This window comes from Orcinus orca, chromosome 8 (assembly GCF_937001465.1).
Source record: "Orcinus orca chromosome 8, mOrcOrc1.1, whole genome shotgun sequence".
NCBI classification, from domain to species: domain Eukaryota; kingdom Metazoa; phylum Chordata; class Mammalia; order Artiodactyla; family Delphinidae; genus Orcinus; species Orcinus orca.
The window spans coordinates 22,718,174-22,731,061 of NC_064566.1; the positions used below are offsets into that span (position 1 = coordinate 22,718,174).

Genomic DNA, 12,888 nt, shown 5'->3' on the forward strand with positions numbered 1-12,888 from the left:
CTCGCTGGTTAGAAGATACTGAAGCTACATAACCTCTGGGAGTCTCAGCATCCTCGCGTGCAAAGTGAAGGCAGTGAGAGTCTCCCAGCGGGAGGGTGAGTAGAGCCTGGTGGACAGGTCCTCTGCTCCCCCAAAGCTGTGGCTCCCACCCCACCAAGACCCCTGTTTCTGCACAGACCACGCCGCTCTGAGACAGAACTACAGGTGGAGAGGGCAGGACAGCCCTGCCCCCAGAGGCCCTGGCCCCGCTGTGGGCAGCACGCAGAGTGTGCAGGGCTGAGTCAGACCCAGAACTCCTCGCTGATGCCCCAGGACTGCCGCCACCCTCCTCCTGCCCCAGCAAAGGGCCAGGCCACTCACGGCACTCCTTCTCGTCACTCTTGTCGAAGCAGTCGGGCAGCCCATCGCACTGCCAGGCGCCGGGGATACACCGCCCATTGCTGCACATGAAGTTGCCTGGAATGTTGCACTCGTTGGTGAAGTTGTTCCCGGGGAGCAGCTGGCTCTCTGTGGGAGACAGGGGACAGGGAGGTCAGACGGCGCCGCCAAGGCAGCAAGAACCCAGGACCGCACAACCCTTCTTCGACACGGATTGTGTATGTGAGACTTCTGGTGGGTGACATTGCCTCTCTGGGACTCAGTTTTCTCATCTGTGAAAGGGACCCAGAATCTGCTCCACCCCCAGGGATTCTGCGAGGACTAAACGGAGAGCCCCAGGTAAAGCCCTTCGCTGGTGCTGGGCACACAACAGGGGTTCACGAACTTTTCTTCTTTCTCTGTCAAAAAGCCTGGTAGTAAAACCCAAACGTTCTTTTCTGGCCATGGGCAGTGGCTACAAAGGAAGGTGCCAAGACAGAGGGAGCGCAGGCCTCCCAGTACCCAGGAGCAGGGACTGCAGACTCCGTCCAGACCTCAGACTCTGCAGCCCTATATCACAGAATCCTTGCACTTGGGCCAAGTCAGCGGGAATACGGGGACATCATTTCACTTTAGGAAACAGGAATCACCCACAAAAACCAACCTGCCTGGGGTCACACGGGGAGCAAAGGCCAGACCAAAACTTCAACACAGGCCTTTTAACCCTAAGAGAGTCCCAAGGTCCCTGGACTGCTTGCCAAGTGTTCCCAGAGATTTAGCACCGAGCCCCAAGGTTTAGATTCGACTCCGCTGAACACAGGCACAGAATGCCAAGGCCCTCACCCAAAAGTGCGAACTCTTAGGCTGGAAAGCAAACAGGGAAGGCCAAGGAGAGCTAAATTCATCCACCAGTGGACCCCGGGGGCAGACTGTCAAGGGAGCCAGAACTGGATCAATCTGATCCGTCTGAGCTACTGTGATCAACGGCTGGGAGATCAGGAGCCATCAGGAAATAAAAGTCTTAGAGGAAAAGGAGAAATAAAAGACCGGTCCCTCCAGGGCTCCCTCCTGAGTTTTCAATAAGCATTTATTGAACATTTATGACCAGACACTTCTGCTAAGTGTTAAAGATGCATAGATGAAAGCTAGGGCTCTTCCCTCTGGGCTGGAAAGGCACAAGGGTATACTAACAATTTTAGTGCCCTGTACTAAGAGGGATGTCCAGACCTGCCTGGGGGCAGCAGGAGGGAGGGCAGGGCCCACGATGCTCTTCCACAAGCTTTGCCAAGAGAAGCATCTCATGCCAGACCCCTGACATCACACCTTCTTTCATGCTAGACCCCTGACATCACATCTTCTTTCATGCCACTATCCTTTACATGTGCTGTAATTTTTACCCTTCAACTCATGGGGTCTCCTGGAAATCCCGACACACCCATTAGCATACAACTTCTGTGTTACTCTGCCTCTGAAGTCTTCCCCAAGGAGAAATGGGCAGTCACCCTGTTGTGTGCCTAAGGTTCTACTGGGGTTACACTAAAAACATTTTACAGCTGGAACGAGTGGGCAAAAAATTGGAAAAGACAGAGCCAGAGGCAAGCGGTACCACATTAGCCCAGGTGCCATGGCTATTCCTTATAGACCATCTGCCCCACTGCACTGAATTTATACTGTACATGAACACCCTACTGAAAATGAGCTTGTGTAATTCACTGAAGAATTCTAGAAGAGCAGCTACAGTGAGGGCCTCATCCTGCCCTAAAAACCTGCACTGGGTTCCTCAAATTCTTCCTTGTCCCCTCCTCACTCAATCACCCCCTACGATGGCCAGTCACCAAGTCCTGCATGCTAGTCTCCGCTGCCACAGCCATGACTGCAGCCCAGATCACCACCATCTCTTACCAGGATCACTGCCACAAGTGACCCCAGCCTCCCCTCGAGTCTATCTCAGAGGGACCTTTTTCTAAAGAGCAGATCAATCATGACACTCTTGGCTTTAAAAAGCCACTGAATGGCTCCCCAGTGCTCTTAAGATAAAGTCAGAATTCAAGGCACTAAAGAAAGGTCACAGGAAAGAGGTGGCATTTGCAGTGGACGTTGATAGACAAAGAGATGAAACGTAAGGACCCATCACATCTACAGAAAGATGGCAAAGACCAGAGCAGGCAGGCTCAGCGCAGGCCACGATGGGTATGGAATAAAAAAAACACAGAGCTCTGATAGTTAGGAATTGCGAGAAGACTGTGCCCCTATTTCCCCAATGCTACACCAAGGTCAGGTATCACTAATCACAGTGGACTCTGACCACTGAGCCCACTGTCGATATCAGAATCCCTCTCAAGGCTCGACTTGAGGAAGCCACCACCAACCCTGAGATGGTCGTGAAGCCAATTCCCCACCTCCGGGCAGAGTTGCAAGATGCCAGAGTGGGTCTCGTAGGAGAGGAGTCTAGAAGGACAGCCTGGAGCTGGATCTCAGCCAGACACACAATACATAACACTGAAAACCTACACGTTCCAGCTGTTTCGTAACAACTGCTCTGGGCTCCCCCCGGCCAGCAGGGAACTCTTCAGGGCTCCAGAACATAACTGCCATTCTGATGTGTTCGGAAGTCACTTACACTTGCTTGTGCAGAACTAGCTCCTCGAAGGCAAGCCCCCTGGAAGAGTCGCCGAAACTGTGAGACCTTGTTCTGATAAACAGATTTCTGGGGCAAGAAAACTGTCCAGACGGGATCCCAAAGTGCTTGCTCTGGGAGTCAAGAGGCTGGCGGCATGTGGACTTGATAAATGAGAGGGTGCGATGCCGAGACTAAACGCCACGTGGGTTGGACACAGGTGGTCCTGCAGCCACGGGGCTCCCAGTGCCCTACCGGCAGGACCTCGGATCCCCAGGGCCGGGTGAATGATAACTCCGAGGGGCAGTCTGTGCACGTCGGAGCAACTCCATCACCCACACAGGGGGCGCAGGGCCTTGTGCTTCAGGGAAGTGACAGTATCAGCAGACTCGAGAGTATGAGGAGAAACCAAGGCAAAGAGAGGTTAAATCATGTTGACTCTGTCTTCAAAGATCTTCCTCAAACCCATCCAAGGTGCCTCACTAAACTGACACCATCCAATCCAAGCCACCGAGACCTCGTGCCCTCTTTAAACCAATGGCTCTTAACGGGGGACAATTTTGGCCCCCAGAGGACATATGGCAGTGTCTGGAGACATTTTCGGTTGCGGCCTCTTCTGAGTAGAGGCCAGGAATGCACACCTGCGATGCACGGGGCAGACCCTCACAACAGAGAACCACCCAGCCCGAAAAGTCAAGAGTGCTGACTTGAGAAATCCTGGCTGAAACCAACCTTCCCCCTTTCACTTCTCACTCCCACCAGTTTCTTCTCCTCATAGCAGAGGGAGATTTTAAACGCTGCTGATGGCTCATCGGTGCCCCTATAATAAATCTAAAACTGTTGCCATGGTTTACGAAGCCAGGCATGATCAGGCCCCGCCTACCTCTACAATCTCATTCCAACCATTTCTTCCAACACCAATGTCCGCCCTGCCGTGGTCCTCTGCACACACTGTTCACTCACCCCAATTCTTCCATGCACATTCCACCTGCTGTTATGGGCTGAATCGTGTGCCCCCAGAATTCATATGTTGAGGTCCTAACCCCTGTACCTCAGCATGTGACTATATTGGGAGCTAGGGCTTTTAAAGTGTTGATTAAGTTAAAATGAGGCCATTAGCATGGGCCCTAATCCAATCTGATTGGTGTCCTTATAAAAAGAGATTAGGACACACACACACACACACACACACACAGGGAAGATCACGTGAAAACTCAAGGAGATGGCAGCAATCTACAAGCCAAGGAGACAGGCCTCAAAAGAAACCAACCCTGCACACTTTGACCTCAGACTTCTAGCCTCCAGAACCATGAGAAAATGAATGTCTATTGCTGAAGCCACTCACTCTGTGGTACCTTGTCACGGCAGCTCCAGCAAACTGGTACATCTGGCTAATCTCATTTGTCCTCTGACCTCAGCTTTACATCACTGACTCTGAGGTTCCTTCACCCAATCTAAAGCTGATCCCTGTTTTCTGCTCTGGTCGTGTCCTGTGTTTTCCTTCACCCCAACTGTGCTCACCAATGAATCTGTACTCCCTCCCCACCAGATTGCACGACCCCATAGGCCGAAGGGCATTGCTTCGTTTTGCTCTCCATCCTGGGCATCCTGCACTCAGTAGGTTCTCGGTAAATATCTGTGGTCATTCTCAGAAGAAAACCAAGTGTTCAGTTACTGATTTATCCCCCATCCCTCACACTCCTCCTTAGAAAGTTCCATCTACCCCCTGCGTCATCCCCCGGAAGGTGAGTGGGATCTTATATATATAGTTAAAAATAAGGGACACAGGGGTGTCTGGATTTGTGCAAGTAAATTACTACCCCGTCTGCTTTAAAAGAGGTTAGAAATCTTTTCAGCCGGACAGCAGGACTTTCTAGTAGCTGAAATGTTTATCCCATCTCAGTGTCTTGGGACACATTTAGAATGCAAAAAAGACAAGCATTAGCACGAAGTTGGCTAGCTGGGGTTTCTCCTTCTCCTTTTTCTTTTTTCATCAGGCTGAAAAATGAAAAAAGAGTTGCCCATTTTCACTGCAGCAGCACATCACTTACTTAAAATAACTACGCCATCTGCACCAAGACTGAAAAAAAAAATTCCAAGTCCTCCCCCATTGGGCAAAAGCAAAGAACCTGCTGCTGCGGCTTCTTCCAAAATTTCTGGCACCCACAAATTTCTACTTGATGAGGGGGCACTGCAAAAACTCAAGACAGCTGCTGCATTCTGCTCCTTCTGGAACATGCAGTGAGCAATGCTGACTTTTCCAGCTGAGAAATGGGAATCGTCTTCCACCGGCTGGAGCCTTCCACATGCTTTGCTCTCCCTCTGCCGACCTCCTCCCGCTAAGGTCACGCCTTATCGCGATGCGAGATGGACTTGGCATCTGCAGACTATCAACAGGCCCTGCTTTCAGATTTCTGCCCCGTCACCTTCGTTTTCATCTTTCGCTTCCTGATCATCTGGTCGGCAGGCTCGATGAACAACAAAGCAAGACACAGACACATATATGTACAGACACACGTACAGCTTAGCGTTCCAATTTGCAGATCTCAACTAGATCGTCCCTAAAACCTCCCTGGAGAATTAACACACCTCTTCCCACTGCCTGGAACATGACACCAACAGACGTAATGTTTTGAGGCCACTGAAGACAAGCGTCCGTTTTCCCTTTGACTCGCTCCTTCAAATACACACGTACAGTCCATGCACGGGCACACGAAAGCACCAAGCGAGCGGGTCTGTCGTGATTCGTTCCTAAACTATCCTGGAAAAATCCCCGAAGGTCCCTTCGACTCCAGACTGCTCCTCGTGGTGGCATCGGTGTTGGGTGGAACCGCAGACATCTGTCCTGAGCACTTCCCAGAGCCATTTGGTTCTCATCAAACCAGCTGCTTCCCACCAGAGCTCGGCCACAGGGAGTATCCTGGCTGTCACCAGGGAGGGCAGTCACGCGTGGATATCTGAGCCTGGAGTGAGGATGGGCCTTGGTCTCCAAGCACGTAAGCTGAGCCAGGTCTCCAGCTCTGTCGGGACTCTGCACAGTGCCCTGCCCGCCCTGTTAGCTCATTCCAGGAGCCCCGGTCTCTGTGTACCCACCTGCAAGGAAGATACGCAGCCCAGGGACAGAGGTGAGAAGTTATAAAATGACTCATGGATTCAGCCCAGGAATGCTGACCCTTGGAACCCACAGATTTCATATTTACACATACAGTGTATTATATTTACACTGACCCTGAAGATCGCGTGTAACTTTCCTGCAGGAACACTTTATGGATGGAGTGAGTCACCTTGACAGTGAGTGAGCCTAGCTGTCCGACCCACATCTGCACTTCACACGGCTTCCCCTTTGCCTCTCCCATGCAATGCACAGCAGCAGCCACTACAAAATGACAAATGCTTTGTTTCCTTCTTAAAACGAGTTAGCAAAGAAAGCCAACGGCTAGTATTAATGAGGCAAGCAAAGGGAAAGCGAAGAGGTCTAGGAAAAGGACAGTTCTTCACCAGGAAACAGCTCTATAAATTACTTTCGTACTGTATTTATAGCCTCATTAAGGGCCCAAAGCCATCCCTTCCATTTTTTAGGTATGCTTCATTAGGAAAGTTATGTCCAGGCGGCATTCACATCATGGGGATTGGCAGAGCTGTCGGGATGCAACCCTTGCAAGGTCCAAGGTCCACAGCTCAGGGGCTGGACAGCAACGCTGGGGGATGCTGTTCCTCAGGACACTGATTCTCAAAGGGGAGCTCTGAGCCCCACCCCACCCTGGTCCCCAACTCTCCTACATTCCCTTTAACAGCCCTTAAGGAGTTGATTATTGACTTCTCACTAGGGAAAATCTAACATCTACTGAAGCTCCTAATACCTGGTAGGATTTTAACATCCGTTCTCTTTCTCTGCCTTCACAATAGCCCTCTGAAATAGGCACCACGCCCATTCTGCAGACCAGAAAACTGAGACTGAAGGCGTCACACAGCTAGAACAGGGGTCTGCCAACGTTTTAGGCCAGATGGTAAGTATTCTAGGCTGTGCAGGACAGGAGGCCAAATTAAAGATATTATACCAGTACTTACATAATAGGAGAGAAAACAATATTCCACACAATTTTTATTGATGAGATTCAAAATACAACCATCATAATTGAGAACAATTTTCTGTAGCACAGGTCTACTAATGAAAAGAACAGAATTCTTTTTCGGGGAAGGGGGCAGGTGATTGAGATTCAAAGTTAGTGTCCCCTATCATCAAAATCTATTGCAAATGTTTAATTTTTTTTCAACCATTTAAAAAACGTAGAAACCATTCTTAGCTCAGGGGCTGTGGCGGGCTGGCTTTGGCCCCTGGGCCACAGTTTGCAGACTCCTAAGTGAGAAGATGGTAGGTCTGCCTAAAATAACAAAATAGCAGAGGCGCCCAACCCAAAAGGCCTTCCTCTCGGCGCCATCACACCTACCACACTCTGAAATGACCCCTGTGGTTCAAGTGGCTGCTCCCCCACCACAAAGGCAGGGGCCTCTGCTGCCCTGTGTCCCCGCCAGTGCCAGGCACCGAGGAGACACTCAGGAAGTGCTTGTTGACTGTATGAGTGACGGCTCCTAAGGACCCTTCCGGTTCTGACACGCTCAGGTTCTGTGAATTTACCCAAAGCCTACCTGAACCTATTTGTACTTCTGCGCAAAAGACAATGAACAGATGAGATGAGTTCTGTAAAACACTCCTGAGCTCCTAGGAGGGAAGGAAGAGAAGCAAAGAACTTTTCTGGATGAACTTTTTACAGGCGTTCTCTTTCAACACATGCCGTGTCTTCACCAAGGGTGACCCGCATGGCAGGCCAGGGTGAGAACTTGGCCCCATGTGCCTTCTGTCATTTCAGCTTCAATCGACAGCAGCAGCAGGAAGTAAGAATCAGGCAGTGGAGATAAACTGAAAGACGAGAGAGGGGACAACTTTATAACCAATTTATGAGGCTTGCAGATAAGCCAGGCTTCAGAGAGGACCAAACAACTCTGCACTTCAGCACCTCTCAGAAACAGCCAAAGGGTCAAGAAGAGGGGGATTCAGCTCTGACCCCAAGTTCAGCCCAGCCTCATCTGCCCCAGGATGGCTGCAACCATTCCTACAGTCACTGGAAATGGTTCTGCAGCCTATACTCTGCTCTGCACAGATACACCCAAGGCAAGTGTGGAAAACACCAAAGCAAACCAAGAAATAAGGCCAGAAAAGCAAAATGAGCTTCATTTAAGTCCCAAGGCATATTTTGACAAGCCCAGGGTAAGGAAGCATTTCTAAAAGAAGACTCAAAAAAAGCACAGGCCATAAAGAGTGATAAACATGACCGCACTGAAATGTAAAACTTCCAGTCCTCAAAAGATACTTTAAACAAATGTAAAAGATAAGCAACTAACTAGAAATGGTGTCTGCCACACATGTAACCCAGAAAGATCCATATTCAGGATTTTCTTACAAGACCATATATGAAAACATAGGCCACCCAACAGAAAACCGGTCAGAGTATAGGAATGAACAGGTATGCTGATGGATGAGCAAACAAGCGAATGCTTCAGACGGACTCAACCTCACTTGTGATCAGACAATGATTAACGAAACAAGGGAGTTCTCTTTCACACCCACCAGACTTGCAAAAATTTGAAGTCTGATATTCTCACGTGGCAGGGGTACAATATGATCTCCCAGGCTACACGTGTGGAGCAACTCAGAAGAGCAACCTGACAACTCCCGGTGAGGTGCAAGGCGCACCAGGGCTTTCACCCAGCTGATCCTCTTCTGGTACATACCCCAGGCCTGGGGGCAAGCGTGTGCAGGACAATAGCAAGAGAATCTCCACCGTGGCACTGCTGTAATACAAAAGTGCAAGACACACCAAATGGTCACCAAAAGGGGAACGGGTGAAAACTCGGGTCCATTCACAACAATGGAATACTACCCAGGGCTGCAATTTAATGAAGTGGAGGGGCACGAATCACCATGGATCAATCTGAGAAACTAATGCTTAGTGAAAAAGGCAAGCGGCAGACTAGCACTTACATTGATCTTGGGAAATATACTACTCTAATGGATACAGCCCGATGTGAAGGTATTTTTGAAAATGTGCAAGAAAAGAAAATATCAAAATCAGGATAGTGGTTACCCTCTGTCAAATGGGATCAGAGGCACCCGATGAATTCCAGCTGTAAGAGTTCTTCCTTTCAACCAACCTGAAGCAAGTATGACAAAATATTAGAATTCAACGGAGCTGGGCGGAAAGCACACAGACTTTCTTCGCATTATTCTTGGTACTTTTTCCCACCCTTTAAAAGATGTTTCACTAATAAAATTTGCTATAAAGAACAAATATCATGCTAATATTTGAGAAAAGTCTATGAAAGACACGTGGAACCATTCATCACTAATGTTCTAGCATCAAAAACGCCATCAACTATAAAAGGAGGAGAGATAAAAGGGGGCAAGTGTTCACACTGAGAAAAAAAATGCAAGGACATCCCTCTGCGAGATTCGGTTTATTACGAACTCTTTTCATTTTCTGAAAGGCAGCGACAGTTGCAAGGCAGAAGCGGATTCTGGAGGAAAAAAATAAACACATCTCATAAGATAGATTTACCCACCCAACTTACCAAGCCATGACATTCCAAAAACAAAAATAGCAAGGCCCAGCCAGAAGGTCAGATATTTTTTAAATACTAACTCCCTTGAGATGTCAGTGTGGGAGAAAGTCACAGGAAAGCTTTCTTTCTCAGAATAGTCCATGCCATCTGCCTCTTCGCCCCACCCTCCAATATGGGGCTGCAGGGGGCTGAGCAAACGGGGGCTGAGCTGGGGCACCCAAGGCGGTGATTCGGCACACCCCATCACAATCGCCAAATGCTGGATTCTCTTATCACTGTAATTAGCTGTGTGACTTCAGACAGGTGAGTCACCCTCTCTGAGCTTGAATTTTCCACTTGTGAAACCAGGGTGACCCCACCTCCCTGTCAGGGTTGCTGAGGGATAGAGGGATATGATATATACATACATATATATATATATATATATATAAAAAATAAAGGGATATATATAATAGAGGGATATATATATATATATATATATATATATATAAAATAAAGGAATAAAGTAAATGTAACAAAGTAGGTGGCATATACTGGGAGTTCAATAAACAGTACTAGATTGTTACTCCTTCCTTCCCTCCACAATCTCCCTGCCTCTCCCCTTAGAGCTGGTACTGTAGTGGTAACTCAGACAAGGTTGGGTCCCTTTTCTCCCTCTGCCTCCCTAGAAAGGCCACAGCCCGGGCAAGGTGGGGCTGGTTGGCTGGCTGAGACCAGTGGTCACTTAGGTCCAAGAAAGCAGACTTTGCAGATAGTCACCAGGTTTGAAGAGCATAGTTAAGGTCACAATGTGACCCTGGCTGTGTGTCTTCTAACACATGACAGTCTCAGTTCCATTATTCCTAAGAAATAATTAACCTTCCTTTTAATCATTCCTAAGGCTCTTTAATAGCAGCCAAACTATAACCGTGAACCAACCTTTCCAAACCACGTGGTTATGAAGCAACTCAAAAGAGAAAGGCACAGGGATTCACCGTTGGGATCTGGGGACGTGGCTCCATCTCCCTGGACCTCAGTTTCCCAGGTGTAAAATAAGGCAGGAATAGATGATATCCAAGTTCCTTTCCAGCTCTTGACCGCTCATTCTTGTTTCTGTGGACACACCCCCGGTCTCCACGGCAGGCAAACACCCGCCATCTGCCTGTCCTAGATACATTCTCCAACATTTAAAAATAAAATCCAGCATTCACCCAGAGCTCCTCCTCTGAAGAGCTAAACACATCCCCACAAGGCAGGTACTGAAGGCAGTTCCTCCTTTTTAAACACAAGGAGACTAAGACCCAGAGGCCAGCCAGCCTCTCGAAGGGCAGGGCTGGAACTGGCCAGAGAACCCAGGTTCCAGCCCCTGGAGGAGACTCGACTCTTGCCTCCGCACTTTAGAACTCCAACCTCCTGCGCCATCCATGCAGAGATGGCTGGTCCCACACCCTCCCTGCCCAAGGAGAAAATAATCTCTGAAGGGCCACACATCAGACCTGCAGCCCATTCCCTATGAAGTCAAGGGCTCTCTGGTTCCCTCCGATGATCTACAATTTTCTATCACGTCTCAGCAAATGAACGACTGTCTGGCTTATCGCTTAGGAGAGGAACTCTGCCAGGGAAATCAAAAACGCCAGCTTGTTACCGCCGACCAAGGGAGGAATACATATTAACTGGTGCGTCTTTTTAAATTTTCTTAAGTAGCTTAATCCATTAAACCAGTCCGTCCTGCTTCTACAGTCTGCTCACGCGAGCATCCTCCTTCGGTGCTCAGCGCGCCGACAGGCCCTCCATCAGGAGGAATTAGCTGACTTCTTGAGCAAATGATGTTTGTACATCTAGCAAGTGCCAGAATTAAGCAGCATTTACTGCTGGAGTCCCCGCTTCAGTCTGCATGTCTGAATGAGCGCTGATCTCAGAGTGAGCAACTCACCTTTGCAAGAGATTTGTCGGATTTGGTAACTACAAGTGCTGAAAAGGTACAGGCGAACCTGTTTGGATTCTCCAGCTTGTGAAAGGTAGTTTATGATGGTCCAGAAAACAAAGAGAATTAAAACTGAAAGAGGGATCCCTGAGCTGGTATCATTCAGGTCAGCCCCGAAGCCCACAAGCTCTGAATTCCAATTCCACTCCTCCCAAGCTCGGCGGATGGCTTAAGCCCTCCGTGCCTCAGTTTCCTCATCTACAAAGTGGAGATGGACCAAACACAAGCTTGATAAGCTCCCTGGGGTGATCAAAGAGCTGTTTTGTCCATCTTGGTATTGGACTCACATCGTCCCAGATCTGAAAACATTTCAACTCTCATTGTGTATCACTTGCATCAGATAGCCTCTTACAGAAAAAATACATATCCTAAAAATTCAGTGGAAGCTCCTGGGATTTTCATACATTTTATGACAGCACGCAGAAAGAGGCCATACGTTAGCCAGAGTTCATTTGTTAAAGGTATTATTATTCACTATTAAAGAATGACTATTATACAAAGACTAGATGTAATTTAGGCACAGAATATGTCATTACACAAGGCATATCATTATAATGTAGTTACATGATTATTAATTAGAGAAAAGGTGATCTCAAGTGTAAGAGGATCCACCTTAAACTGAACAGGATAGATTCCTACCAGGGAAATGAGAGATTGGGAGACAGGAGCTGCCCATTAAGAAACGACTTTTTGGTAACCTAAAGATGCCCTACCACGTGGCTCCAGTGCAGGTTAGTCCAGTGCTCTGCCAACGGGAGCAGCTCAGCACCAAGACACCGGAAAGAAGTCAAAGGCTTGGTGAACGCCGACACCATGATTAACCTTTCAGCAGCTTCAGCCCCTACGGTCTGCATGGTCTTCAGTCCTCTGACACCCAGCTGGTTCCTGCCCCCTTTGCTTTCCTGGATCTGTTCTCACAGAGGCACCAATGGCCTCCCAAGCCTCCCAACTGCTGAATCCAAAAGTTATTTATTTATTTTATTGAAGTATAGTTGATTTACAATGTTGTGCTGGTTTTTGGTGTACAGCAAAGACATTCAGTTGTGTGTGTTTGTATACATCTATCTATCTATATATATATATATATTCTTTTCCATTATGTTTTATTATAGCATATTGACCATATCAAAAGTTCCCTGTGCTATACAATAGGACCTTGCTGTTTATCCATTCTATATATAATAGTTTGCATCTGCTAATCCCATACTCCCAATCCAACCCTCCCCTGTCCCCCTTCCCCACTTGGCAACCACAATTATGTTCTCTATGTCTATGAATCTGTTTCTGTTTCATAGATAAGTTCATATATGCATCATATTTTTTAAAATTTTTG

The 12,888-nt window shown here is 48.2% G+C and overlaps 1 protein-coding gene across 2 annotated transcripts in view; it reads right to left on the reverse strand.

Moving 5' to 3' along the window:
* LDLRAD3 (low density lipoprotein receptor class A domain containing 3) overlaps nt 1-12,888 on the reverse strand; it is a 254,522-nt gene that overhangs the window by 178,009 nt on the left and 63,625 nt on the right. For both annotated transcript variants that reach the window (XM_012537929.3, XM_049712962.1), the window contains exon 2: nt 361-507. In XM_012537929.3, the coding sequence (XP_012393383.2) occupies nt 361-507 (147 nt within the window). The remainder of the gene's footprint in view (nt 1-360; nt 508-12,888) is intronic.